The 14,385-nt window shown below is 44.9% G+C and overlaps 1 protein-coding gene across 1 annotated transcript in view; it reads right to left on the bottom strand.

Moving 5' to 3' along the window:
- Positions 1–14,385, bottom strand: part of DNAJC3 (DnaJ heat shock protein family (Hsp40) member C3) — a 35,168-nt gene extending 20,783 nt beyond the window's left edge. Inside the window, exons 1-4 of the mRNA XM_033147893.1 lie at positions 14,191–14,385; positions 9,873–9,983; positions 5,293–5,417; positions 3,703–3,777 (exon numbers count right to left, since the gene is read on the bottom strand). Of these exons, the coding sequence (XP_033003784.1) occupies positions 3,703–3,777; positions 5,293–5,417; positions 9,873–9,983; positions 14,191–14,272 (393 nt within the window). The 5' untranslated portion in view covers positions 14,273–14,385. The remainder of the gene's footprint in view (positions 1–3,702; positions 3,778–5,292; positions 5,418–9,872; positions 9,984–14,190) is intronic.

The following is a 14,385-nucleotide window of genomic DNA, read 5'->3' as shown; positions in this document are numbered from 1 at the left end:
AATCAAACGAGCAACCCATCAGGAGTGGAGCTGCAGCCCAATCCCATCATCGTATGCCATGGCTGGCACCCAAGTAGCTGTTAGGCAGAGGAGGAGCAAGTGGGCAACTGGGGAGCAGTTCTAGTTGGTTCCCCTCTTGCCTCTCTCCTTCCTAGCACTAATCTGGAGTGGATCTACATACAAGGAAAAAAACGCTATAAATAAGTCAGAAATTGAATCGTTATAACAAATTTTTTAAAATGCTATGTAAAAATTGCATAGATATTTTTTTTTGCTCTCTGGGGCCATCTGGTGGCAGCATCTGGTTTTGAATTTGCATAACTTTAGGTTTGCGCAACTAAAGCAAAGCAAAGGGCTCTTTCACCCTAGTGCAACAAATCATAGAATTATAGAGTTGGAAGGGACCCTGAGGATCATTTAGTCCAACCCCTTGCAATGCAGAAATATGCAGCTGTCCCATAGGGGGATCGAACCTGCAACCTGGACGCTATCAGCACCCTGCTCTAACCAACTGAGCTATCCTGCACTATTCTTTCTTTTCTCGTGAATGTTTTTTTTGTGGTTTGGAAAGGGACAGGGAAATGCATCGAGATGTGTAAACACTCCGCAAACACATCAGGGTGAATGTTAATTGTTGCATAACCGTCCCGCAAACAAATCAGAACTATTACTAAAATAAATAATAATTGTAAAATAATGATAACTGTAAATATATAATAACTAGGAATCACGTTGTCTCGAGAGAAACACTATGGCCTATTTGAAGCAGAAAGGCTTCTATTATTGGCTAGGCAGCATTTTAATCAAATAGGCAGGATACAAAACTGAATAACAGGACATTCTGCATTAGAAAAACACAAAACTGACAAAAGAAGCCGACAAAAGAAGTTGGTCTTCAATAATAGTCTTTGCTGGCCTCTAGTGGAACAATACAAAATGAACAATCAGTTTTCCGCTTGTGGCTCCAGGAGTGGTTCCCGAGAGAGACGATGCCTGTAGTCTAGTGTCTCCCTTAATTTGCCATACTAGGAATTGTCTGAGTCACCTTCCAGTCACCGTGCTATCATTTTCAATTTTGTATTGCAAGGAGCAGCACGCTGCACCGCTATGTCTCCCATAATCCCCTTGTTATTAAAACTCTTGTTTGTTATGCACCCTTTACCAGACCTCCTCTTCATTATACATATTAATGCCATTTTAAAAAGACAGGGGAGGCAAACTCACCAGGGCCCAATTCATACACAGTCCCCCCACTTGGGACTGATCACACATTCACCCAAATTACCACGATGCTAAAATCTTTGTAGTTGCATATATTCCACACAGCATAAGAGACACTTAAAAGATTTCTGTTGTGTGACACAAAAGACAATCCCTGTGAAATCTACATTTCTGCTTCCTATTTTCCTCTGGAAGCCAGTTGGCAAGGGGTGGGATTTACTGTGAGCTCATCCTTTCCAGAAGCCATCTAGAAAAGCTCTCCTTTACAAGCGTAGTCTGCAGAACCATCTCACACCACATACAGACAAAATTGTCTTCCACAGAGCCAAACTTTATGGCTTTAGCAGCACAACTGGTTGATGAAGCCACCTGCCCGTTTTTAATTCCTTACATCTGGAGGGCTAAATTTATTCCTCCAAGCAACACACTAATTCTACTTGAAAGACACCACACCGTAGCTTTACACAACATGCCACTTTAACTTTCTCAAGGAAAGCTTATAATTTATTCTGTTTATAGCCTCCCCTTTCTAAAAAGGTTTGATTTGCAAAAAGGCAAATGCTGGAAAGTGTGATGCTATGTTTAATAGGCGTTTACGCAGGCACAGAAAGACCAGAAGCTACCAAAAGTGTTATCTACAATGTGAGAGGGAAAGGGTTTCTGAAACTGGATTGTCATAAGAGCACCGCACCCCACCCAACCCTATGATGATAAAGGTTAAGTAAAAGAGATAAGCATCTTGCAAAGGAGCTGCTATATAACTCCAACTTAAATATTGCCAATGGTTTGTGTGCCCTGCAAACTCTTGCCTACAGGCAGGTGGGGGGCCATTGGTGGTCACTCCCAATCAAGATGCCTTAAAATGGGCCAGCACCCAGGACTATTCAGGGCCAGTGGCACCATGAGGCATATCAGGCAGATGATGTGTACCAGCCAGGGCCGTCTTACCCATAGGCGCTAGGGGTGCGGGGCACCTGGGCACCGGGCCCTCAGGGGCGCCAGGCCAAGAGTCTGGGGCCCAAGAGCTGAGTCCAGGGAAGAGCCCGCCCGTCAATCGGAGCGCCGCAGCGGGCTCTTCTGCTGCAGGCGGCTCTGCACCGCAAGTTTGGGGGCGACTGAGCCGGCGAGACACTGGGGCAGCCAGCTGGGTCCACCCTCCTGCATGCCTGGGACTGGGCAACCTAGGGGGGGGCGCCAGGCGGATCTTTGCACCCCAGCACCACATATGCTTAAGACAGCCCTGGTACCAGCCCTGCGTCTGACAAGTGGCGTGGTCTCCAACAAAGTTGTCCCATTAGCACATGCCCTTCCACCTGCGCAATGGGGTTTCGTCTCCTAGAGGATTTGGGGAAACAACCCCCTCCCCCCCCCAGAAGAGAAAGGAGCCGCCGTCCCATTGTGCACACAGAAGTCCTTGCACGAACAGGACAATTCCGATGGATACAACCCACAGTTTTCCCTTGGAAACAAAGATCGATCGCCAATGGAACCTTTAAAAAAAGGGTTTCAAGAACACATTAAAAATGCTACATGCACATGATGGGGGGGGGGGGGGAATTCCAGAACTGTTAAAAATCAGAGACAGCACTCATTGCCTATGTTTCACCAGAAAACAAAACTATGGTAGAAATTATTGTGCTGGGAAAGAGGTGTGTGCTTGTTTTTCATATTTTTAATACTTTGGCCTTAAGTCAGTCACGCTTAAATCGTGGCTCTCTTGTCTCCAAAGATTTTTAACTGTCTCCTGATAAGAGTTCTCAATCTCCAAACCCTATTACATTTCAAAATCCCATTTTCCTGTTAATATCTTCGGTTTACAGTCGTAAACACCCCAGAAATTTTATAACAACTTGAATCATTTTGGCTGGTTCCCCTTCATATACATTTGGCTACGTAGCAAATAAGCATACGGAAAATTGTACGTTGTGAAGAAAGGGAAATTTGTGAGAGGGAATAGAACTCAGTGTTAGATCTGGAGAGACCATTTGCACTAGCACTTCTTCACACAATATTTAAGTCATACAATTTACAGCCACAAGACGTCACAATGGCTACTAGCTTAGATGACTTTTTAAAAAATGGATTGGACAAATTCACGAAGGGTTTCGAAAGTTATGCTGCAGACTTATGTGTGCCGACTGGGGAGCAAATCATATTGTACACAGTGGGGTTTACATTGGAATAAGCGCACTGTGCTGTTAAGTTTATTGCTTCAGTTTTGCAGGTTTTTTTCCAGGCTGCTTCTATTGTGGAAATGTATTTAAATATCAGTACCCTATCTAGTCAGTTTTATGCTCAGAGAAGTCTCCCACTTTTCCCTTGTTCCTAGCACTGCACAAATTCAAAAATATTTATTCTGCCATTGTGACGCAGAAGCTACCCTGTGTGATATGCACTGGGTATGTGCAATGCACCACCCTTTTTCAGCACGGGGCGCTGTTCCATATTTCAATAACCCCATTATTAAGCTTTCTTACTTACCACTCTCTTAAAGTCCTCTTCTGCCTCATCAAACTTTCCCTGCTTCAGTAGCAGGTGTCCTCTTTGCAGCCTTGCCTAAAATAAAGGAAACAGTTCTGTAACATAGGAAGACACAGTGTGACATACCTAGTGCAAAACTAAGGGAAGTCTGTGCCCCACTCAGCCATGAGAATCCCTGGGTGACCTTTGAGTAGGCCCTATTTCTCACCCCAAGCTACCCTATGCAGGAGGAGAGAGAACCAATTATGCCACCTTCAATTCCTTGGAAAGGTGGGATAAAAATTAAATGAATGAATGAATGCGGTTCTTAAGTGTAGGCACACATACATTGAACACATATTTATTTTCTATTTCAAAGCATGGAGTTTGTTGCTGTTCCATGAAGTACCTTGGCCCCTCCCACCACCGCAGGTAATTATTTGGGAAGCTGCCTAGCTAGAACCAAGAGTCAAAGGGCATAAGCTAAATGTGCAGATTGCCAAGGAAGAGAGAATCTGTATTAGGTGAGTTACCAGGAAGGGGGGGGGTGCATTTTCCACTGAGAACCCCCAGTCTTACAAAGCCTTTGGGGAGGCTGTCTATTGCCACTCCTGTTCAATAATTTTCCCACTTTAAATAGCCCCACCGAATTCAACCGAAATTGCCTCTGAAGAGATGCGGGCTGCGTCTGCACTACACATTTCAAGCCCTATGATACCACTTTGAACAGTCATGGCTTCTCCCAAAGGATCCTGGGAACTGTAGTTTCTTAAGGATGCTGAGAGCCGTTAGGAGACCCCAGTTCCTCTCAGAGAGCTACAAGTCCCAGGGTTCCATGGGAATATGGTTGATTTGTTAAGCCTTTGGGAACCGCAGCACAAACATACACAATGTTCTACAGAGCCACATAAGCAAAATGATATACATCCCTGCCCGCAAGGAGTTTGTGATCTAGTGATTTAGAAAAGGGGGCTGGGAGACCACTGAAGAATCCATCTCAAAAAACTAACTGAGGGCATGTAAGAATCTATGTAGGCTTGATTTCAATACCCAGTACTCACTCCTAGGTAAAGGTAAAGGGACCCCTGACCGTTAGGTCCAGTCGTGTCCGACTCTGGGGTTGCGGCGCTCATCTCGCATTACTAGCCAAGGGAGCCGGCGTACAGCTTCCGGGTCATGTGGCCAGCATGACAAAGCCGCTTCTGGCGAACCAGAGCAGCGCACGGAAACGCCGTTTACCTTCCTGCCGGAGTGGTACCTATTTATCTACTTGCACTTTGACGTGCTTTCGAACTGCTAGGTGGGCACTCCTACTTTGCATCAAAACATCAGCACGATATTGGGTACCTTACAATCCCATCAGAAACTGAATTAACACTTTGAAAAGGTGGCCCTCTCTCCTAAAGCACGTTTTGTATCCTGCAGTTGCTGGAATTTCAGTCTACATTTTAACCTCTCCAAGTTATAGGATAATAAAAAGTTTTCTGTTAGATTATGCCACTTACTGGAGAGGGGGGGAAAAAAGATTCCCATTTAAAAGGCAACATAAAAAACAAAGACAAAAGCCGTTTTCATCCACCCTGGAGGAGTCTTTTGGAAAGTATTGCTTACCGATGTGAAATCCTGCTTTAATTCAACCACCTTGCTTAAGTCACGAATGGCAGCTTTAGATTTGCCCATGGCTAAATATACTGTGGCTCTTCTGTAATAGGCAAGGTAGTTATCAGAGTCCCCTTCTGCAAGTGAAGAAGCAGCAATCAGAACATAGCCTCAAGCCAGCCAAATCTTTGGATACAACTAAGCACGCAATAAGGAGAAATAACAGTGCCATTACCAGAATTTTTAAACAGCCTGATACCACCATTTAATTAGCGGTGGGAATGTTTCCATAGGACACATTTGCACTATTAACGCTAATGGGGGGGGGAATGAAAATCACACGCACATAGGAGCATTCAGCTTCCTGGCTATTTTTTAGGGCTTCAGGAGGTGAGCATCCAAGTGGATTCCAGCTGTGGAATGAAGTCAAGCCCCCTACATGCTAAAGCTTTTTATCTCAAACTGCAGGCTTGCCTTTCGAAGGCCGTTTTACATTTTGGTGCAGGCTCCCGCGTCTCTCATTTGCGGAAGGCCAAATAACCATCTCACCGGAGATCAGAGGTGGCGTGTTCTTCTAAGAATACCCATTAATTCTGCTGATACAGCAATCATCGGGGACGGAAACATGCCAATCCTAACTTCTTATTCCCATCCCAGACAATGAGGATGCTGTGGGACTGAATGGAAGTACAAAACGTTCCTCCCGCACCAAGAATGTTGCATTGTATATAGGCTTTGCTAAGGAGGAGTTTCTCAGTGCTTCAAACCGGATGCTTCTCCCCAGAGCTTGAATTGTGGGGAGGGGGCAGGAGGGATAAGGGGAGGTTTCATGAAATCCACAAGTCCCCAGTCTGCCCAACTTGAGCCAAATCATGGCCATGCACACCTTTCAAAAAAATAATATTTTTTTAAATGGGGTCATGACAAAAAAGAGAGCTACCCCCCCCCACCGCCTTGCAATTAAACTATCGTTTCCTTTGTCCACAGAACTGGATGCAGTAGATGGAGAGATCCTTATGGGCTAAGTTTGATAGGTGGGCTCATTTAGGTAGGACTCACTTTTGCCCGTGTGGTTTGAAATCAAAGGCACAGCCTGCAAAGCACCAATGATCGGCTGATTGACAGACCTTGCAAAGGTCAGAGGGCAGATGGGTGTGTCTTGGCAGAAATGGCCTGGGCGGCAGCGACCCAGCAGCTCTAGTTACATTCAAAGGCCAGGGGTTCCCTACTTCTTCTGTCTATCACAATTTGTATTTCCTTAATTTGTGCCTTTGGCAACATTTTTAAGCCAATGACCCCAGATAATGGATGCAGCATTTCAGCAGCATGGAGATAGCCAGAGGAGGAGACAAAGACGGACGGATACACACACACACACACACACACACACACACACGTTTTTAAGACTTTCCCATCACAAGATAAACCATAAACCGCAAAACACAAATGAAACAACCACCATAAATATATTTTAAAAGCAATCATGGGTATATACCGGTAAAGTTAGATAGCTAAACACTCTTTGAAACTCCCTTTTGTCCTGGCACAACAAACCAAGCCAGAAAACTGTAGAAGTGGTGGCGACAGGCAGGATTTTCTGGGAAATGCTTCCTGCTGTTCCATATCCCATTCTCCCAATCCTCCCGATTGCAACAATATGAGGTGTCAGGAATCAGTCTTGCTGAATGCTGTGCCTTTGGTTGATAACCTTTCTACTCAACACCTGCTGTAAGGCAGATGTCTGTCATCAACAGGCAGTGGATAAAATTTAAGAACACGTCCTGAGGTCACATTATGTGGAAAGCTCATGTTATGCAGCCACATGGCAGCTTTTGTAACAGATCGGGGGGGGGGGACCCAACTGCCTCCTCAGTTCCCCAAATTAATCATTAAGTGCCACCTCCCTTTTCGCAGGAAAAGAAATTAAGGTTCAACGTGCTACAAAAAATGCCAATTCTAGGCAGAGAACACCTAGAATGGAAGACACCTACTAAGACTCATCTGTTACTCTCTGCCAAAGATCCAGGTTTTGCGATTAGAGGTGCGGGAGCACAGCTACCACATACCATCCATCAGCCCCAGCATCTGTATACATCTAAAAAGAACCCGAACATCTTATCGCTTGCATAAAAGCAAGCTCAGCGTTCCGAGCCAGAAAACTTTTCCCAGCGCACAAAATGGATGGTTGTTGGTGCCTCGACTCCGTAAATCGGGAGCTCAAGTTTAACCACGTTAGTAGCCAAGAACAATTCAGGGGAAAAAATCGCTGCAAAGTGCAGCCCTAGCTTCATGGGTTGGAAATGCTTATCCGCAGCGTTTCAGGAGCATCCTTGTCAAAGGGGCAAAGCAGCGTAGAGAGAGAGAGAAGTGCTGAAAGCAGAAAAAGTCAAGAAGAGCCTAAAACATTTGTCACACTCCTCGCTACAATGATGTTTGCTAGTTGACCTGCCACAGAGAAAATCTATCAGGGCCAAACCTACACAATTTTTCTCCCAAGAAAGGCAGGGAAGCTGAAACACAATCCAAGTGGGGGAGGGTTTTTTCTGCATTTACGCAGGATTGAGTCTTTCCTGATCTCTCCCATACATGGGAGATTACATTTGTGTAGCACAAATTTCACATATAAAGCAGCTCTCCATTTATAAGGATTCAACTGAAACGGGCAAGGCCCTTGCTGTGAACCAAACCTGGTGCCCCAGGGACAGACAGGCAAAGTTTCTCTTTCCTTGCATCAGTCTCGTTCACATAGAAATACAGTTAAAAGCTAGAGGACCAGAGTCCTGAATGGAGACCAAGTGCTGGAGCAACCAAAGGCAGGGAGAAAAGGTGGGGGACAGTTCAGCATTCCTCTCCCACTGACACCCAATACTCGCTCCTCCTGCTTTATATGTGGATGAAGGTCCCATATCGGGTTTGGGCCCTTGCCAGCCTATGGGTCAATGTGTTAACCCCTTGGATTTCCCTAAGCAGGCCTGAATCACACTCTGAACACCCAGAGCCCACAGACATCCGGGAGATTTGGATAAGTCCTGTACAATTCACAATACAGACTGTCGTTACACGCTGCATTTTTCTATCTGCCATGACTAACCAAGCCTAAAGAATGCACCAAGGACAACTTTACCCCCAAGCATGCCCATTTAATTTACAGAAAATTCAAAAGTCACCACTACTAAGGCAAAGGCCTGGTTCAGACCTCATGACCGCAGTCCAATGAACCATTGTTTACCAGCCTAGAAACAAGCCATGTGCCGACATGCACGTTCCTCCCCTCACATGCCTAGTTTAACCATAGTTTCCCTGATTTCTGAACTGGTAAGCTTTGGCTTAAGGGCTCCCTCAAACCAGGATACAAAACTAGGGTCAGACCTAACTTTGCAGAAACCAGGTCCTTGAATTAAGGAGGGAGAGTGCAGGTACACGGCTCATTCCTGGACTGATAAACCACGGTAGGTCAAACTGTGATTGTTACATCAAACTGGAGCTGCATTTGCAAATTATGACACATGCACCCTGATCCCAACTACAATCACATGTTGCAAGCAAGTCCTGTTGATTTCAAAATAAAAAAATTCCTTCCAGTAGCACCTTAGAGACCAACTAAGTTTGTTATTGGTATGAGCTTTCGTGTGCATGCACACGAAAGCTCATACCAATAACAAACTTAACATATTTTTCGCTCCATAAGACGCACTATTTCCCTCCTAGAAAGAAAGGGGAAATCTCTGTGCGTCTTATGGAGTGAAGGCACTGGATGGCAGCGGGATCCCTCAAGCGGAGGGAAGCCTCTGCCGCCGGAGCCGTGGCTCCCAGCGGTGGGGGAGGGATGAGCAGCCTGAAATCCGGCTGCTCCCCCGTCCCTGCCGGCGACAGAACAGTGGAAGAGGGGGAAGCAGCCTGAAACCAGACTGCTCCCCCTTCCCATGCCAGCGGCAGATTCTGGTCTCCTTTGTACAAAGACTACTTTGTGGCACTCCCCTACAAATACACACACACACCTTAACTTGATTCAACACACACACAACCCTTGAGTTTATACAACACCCCCACCCCTTTATTTGATTCAACACCCCCCCATGCACACACACACACACACATACACACACACACACACACATACACACCTTGACTTGGTTCAACACACACACACAGCCCTTGAGTTTATTCAACATCCCATCCGTCCCTCCTTCCAGCTCGCTGTCAAGCCAGCGGAGCAAGAGCCGCTAACACGCTCTGTGCGGCTCTCGCTAGCAGTCTCCCCTTTCCTCTGAAGCCCCGGGAAGGTTTGGGAGCGGCGGGCAGGCTGTTTGCTGTTGCCCTGCACTCAGGATATTTTTTCCTTGTTTTCCTCCTCTAAAAACTTTGTGCGCCCTATGGTCTGGTGCGGGGATTCAAACCGTCAACCTTCCAATCGGCAAGCCCTAGGGCTCTGTGGTTTAGACCACAGCGCCACCCACATCCCTCAAGAGGGATGGTACACTGAGGAAAAGGTTTTTGTAGATGAACAGTGAACTTTTGGGTAAAAGAGAGAACAAAAATTTGGCTAAAGTATAATGCTATCAAATGCAATGCAACTGCTTTTCGATACACACCTATGGCAGCGTGGAAGTGAGACAAAGCATCTGCCAGCTGTCCAGCTGCCAACAGCTTCTTTCCCATTTCAAGTTGTTTCTCGACTTCTGCGTTTATCCCACATTCCGCTCCTAAAAGAAGAAATATATATATATATATTTAATATCGTTTAAAAAAAGAAAGAAATTGAATTGTTTTACTATTTTATTTGCTTCCCTCCTCCCTCCAAGCTGACACCACAATGTTATCATACATGAATATGAATAAAACAGAATAAAAATCTGCATACTCTATCAAGCCATGATGCAATTTCTGTTTCCTTTTCTCAAAGTTAAAATGAGTTCATTCCCTCAGATCATTAAATACGTAATAGTCATAAGATTCATAAAGTTAATTCCGTTTGCTGCTCTCAAGTGCATCTTGTGCTTTCAATGGGGTCACCAACACAAACAAATACACTTCTGTGTACTTTCTAGCCAGTTGCATTTAGAAAGAAAAGGAAGAAGCTAAGGAATATGGTGTTTTTTTTATTCCCCTTCTTTTTTTTAGTCTTGCACTGATTTCCAAATCAAAGTTGCCATTTTCAAGTACAAATAACTTTTCCCTCTAAATGTTCAACAGACTCACTGAGCTCTGACAGCCAATATGACGATTTTCTTCCCCATTTCACGCATCATCACGGACAATAAAAACTCTGGAGGCCAAATTACATTATATCTGCGCAATCTCTTCTTACCTCATGCATGCCCTCACAAAATATTAAGCGCGGTTATCTGGGTGTTATTAAGAGAAAAACTGAAAGCAAAGTTACGCGAGTGTCTATGGAGGCTGTACAAGACTCTTATTACTTGAGATGAGCAAGCTATAAAAAGTTCAACTTTATCTTACGAAACCAGAGCCAGTATTTATATAGCTAGAAATCATATATAAATGCATGCAAGTGTGTGCCTCAAAGACAAAGTACAAAACTCCAAGATTGCAGTTTTCCACATAAAACCACTAAATGTAAAGTCAATTTATTCATTCAGAATAACCATGTACTGCTGAGACTGTCCCATTTAGATGCTAAAGGAGCTACAGGCTTACCTGCTACCTAGCCTATAGGTCTCAGAGAAGCTCCCTGTAGTTACAATGCTAAGACAGTGGGGGGGGGGGGCGTCGTAACACAATTCTCTCCTTGATGTGCAAGTTTTCTAATGCAAGGAGTTGTCTACGCCAAAAAACATTAAAACAGGAAACTCCTCCCATCTACAGTCTGAAGTGGTACACTCCATCAGGGCTGTGCCATGTGATTATTCTAAATGCATAGGGATGGGGTATTATACCTTGAAACAGATGCACACAATACTTTTAAAGCACATTCAAAGTGCAGGGCTTCCTTCAAAGAAAACTTGGAACCGTAGTTTCCCCACACAGAGAGACACACGATTCCCGCAACCCTTAACAAACTACATTTCCCAGGATGCTCTGAGGGAAGCCATGTGGCTTTAAATATGTGCCGCGTGCGTTTTAAACTTAATTTTTAAAAATATATATAGTGTTGATCTAGCCTTGCTCCTCAACATATCTATGTAGAAGTGTCACACAGGGTTCATCAGAGTTTATTTACAGTTAAATCGGTCCAGTATACCTGAAGGAGCGTCTCCACCCCCATCGTTCTGCCTGGATACTGAGGTCCAGTGCTGAGGGCCTTCTGGCAGTTCCCAGGAAGCCAAGTTACAGGGAACCAGGCAGAGGGCCTTCTCGGTAGTGGCACCCGCCCTGTGGAACACCCTCCCACCAGATGTCAAAGAGAAAAACTATTACCAGACTTTTAGAAGACATCTGAAGGCAGCCCTGTTTCGGGAAGCTTTTAATGTTTAATAGACTATTGTATTTTAATATTCTGTTGGAAGCCGCCCAGAGTGGCTGGGGAAACCCAGCCAGATGGGCGGGGTATAAATAATAAATTTATTTATTTATTGTTATTAAATGTGCTTATGGTTGCCGAAAAGCATAGCAATAGCACTAGACACAATTCTATTCCTATCACAAGACAAATGTTCTTCATATGCGCCCCTGCAAACTCAAAATATTAGGATTATTTATTTCCTGACATGGAACCTTTCTTCTGACATGGAACCCAAGGTGGCATGTATGTTGCTCTCAGGTGGTCACCCAACTAGGCACTGACCAGAACTGGTTCTCAGGTTGCATGGACAAGACCTGCTTAGCTTCAGCAAGGTGGTGACCTCATGTGTCTTCAGGCTATGCCCCACAGCCAATTAATAGATTGCATTACAATAGTATCATACACATGTATGATACTATGTTGACCTATGTATGCTGACCACCAAGTGCACAGATCTATAATGCATACTGCCTTGATAGCCATAGACCCCAGGTCACAGCCACCCATGTGAGGATAAAGGAAGCACAGAAAGGATGGGCTTTGAAACACTATTGTGGTTGTTGAGATTGTGGAATTTTTTGTTTACACAGTATTTGCAATTGCCCGGTTCACAAATTAAATGCATATGAACCTACCCTGAGCCAGAGATCAACTTCTGAGGCCCTTCTTTGTGTGCCTCCTCCATGAGTGGTCCAGAAGGTGGTAACATGAGAATGGGCCTTTTCTGTGGTGGCTCCCTGTTTGTGGAATGCTCTCCGCAGGGAGACTTGCCTGGTGCCTTCATTATACACCTTTAGGCACCAGGCAAAAACATTCCTCTTCAACCGTCTCTAGCTGAATAACATCCTATGACCTTGTCCGTGTGTTTGTGGGAAGAGAGTTAATGGTTTTGCTGTGCTTTTGTTTCATTATTTGTTTCCTGCTCTCATTTTGTATTTTTATGTTGTGAATCGCCCTGTGACCTTGGATGAAGGGCAGCATACAGGTTTAATTAATAATAATAATAATATCCAAGGAGCTCAGGACAACACACCAACAACAGCTTTTTACTAACAGGAAATGCTGTGTTACTACAATATCATCATCAGAATTTATATATTTATATCTTCCTACATGCTCAAAGTGCCTCACACATATTATTACATCATTAGAACAGTTCTATAACTTAAGGCAGGATGACAATGTTCTCTCCACTTTATAGCTGGAACAGCTGAGCCTGAAGGAGGTGTAGCTTGCCCAACGTCACTCACAGTGAGATTTGAGCAATGCCGGAAAACAAGCAAGATTTTAGCTGGACACTTCCCAAACCATATTATTAAACTGAAATCCTAAAGAGTTGCTAGGGAACAAGACTCACTGAATATAGCTGAAATAAGACGTGTGTATAGTCTTGGTCTGAAAAATGCTACACTTTATCATCTTTGAACAGACACAGACAGGACTCCCATTGCATCACTCCTCTCTCCAACAACTGGCAAAGAGTCATGAGTACTCCTGGCAAAACTTGAGTCCCTCCCCTTACGGACAACACACAATAGGATCCCCCACACATATTTGCTATGCTACACCACCCAAGCCCCTTCCTGAGCCCTGCTAGGGCCACCATTGGGTACCCACCAGCAGAAGAGCAGGTCCATATTCCACACATTAACCCACGCTAGACTCTGTAGTGGCCCAAAAAGCCAGCTCACATTTTGCTGTTCACTATTAAGTGGAATCACACCCACCCCCTCTCACCCCAAGGAGGACAGTTTTGCTGTCATTTTAGGGGGTAAAACTTAATTTTTGCCAATTTCTTCCCTGAGAGGTCCTCAAAACACGTTTTTAGGTGTGAGGACTTCAAATCTGCTATTATTTTTGTGACTGGGCAACATTTAGCTTGGTAAATCTATGTTAAAGCACAACTGCTTTTGGAAAACCAAGTACTTTTAATTTTACCTTAACAACAACAACATCATTACAATACAACTGCAAGTACTTGGCAGTAATTTCTGAGCATACCTGGATAGTTCGACTAGTTGAGCATGGTGCTGATAACCCCAAGTTTGCGAGCTCGATCTTGATATGGGACAGCTGCATTTTGCAATAAGTTGGACTAGATGATCCTTAGGGTACCTTTCAGCTGTACAATTCTATGGTTTCAGTGCTATTTTACACACTTTCTACTTACCAAGTACAACCGAATCATATTAATTTAGCCAAAACAGCTTTTGGGTTCCCAAGCGCTGTGATCTTTTAAGCACCCGATTTGGAATAGGAAAAAGTCGACGCGCCCTAAACTACAGCACCTCATATATTGCCACTGTTTCCCCACCCCTGAAAAATAAAACAACACGCTTAACTTTCCTCCTGGTAATTAATCGTCCTACTTCCCGGTTAAGGAAACGCCCGGGTTTGCCCGCACCCCAGTCCCGCCTGCCCCGCAGCAGCGAGCGCTTGCTCCTCACCCTGGTAGTGCAGGTCCCACAGGACCAGAAGCAAGGGCAGCGCCGAGCCCAGCCTGCTCGAGCAAGCCCGGGGGGACACCATGCCTGCGGAGCCGCTCCGTCCCCACGTGCGCCTCCCGACCCGCCGAGAAGTTCACTTCGGAACTCTGGAACTCTCAACATTCCGAGCTAGGCTCCACGGGGTGGGTCGTGGGA

This window comes from Lacerta agilis, chromosome 4 (assembly GCF_009819535.1).
Source record: "Lacerta agilis isolate rLacAgi1 chromosome 4, rLacAgi1.pri, whole genome shotgun sequence".
Lineage (NCBI taxonomy): Eukaryota > Metazoa > Chordata > Lepidosauria > Squamata > Lacertidae > Lacerta > Lacerta agilis.
Note: the sequence above shows the minus strand (reverse complement) of the source record. Positions and strands in the feature narration are given on the sequence as shown.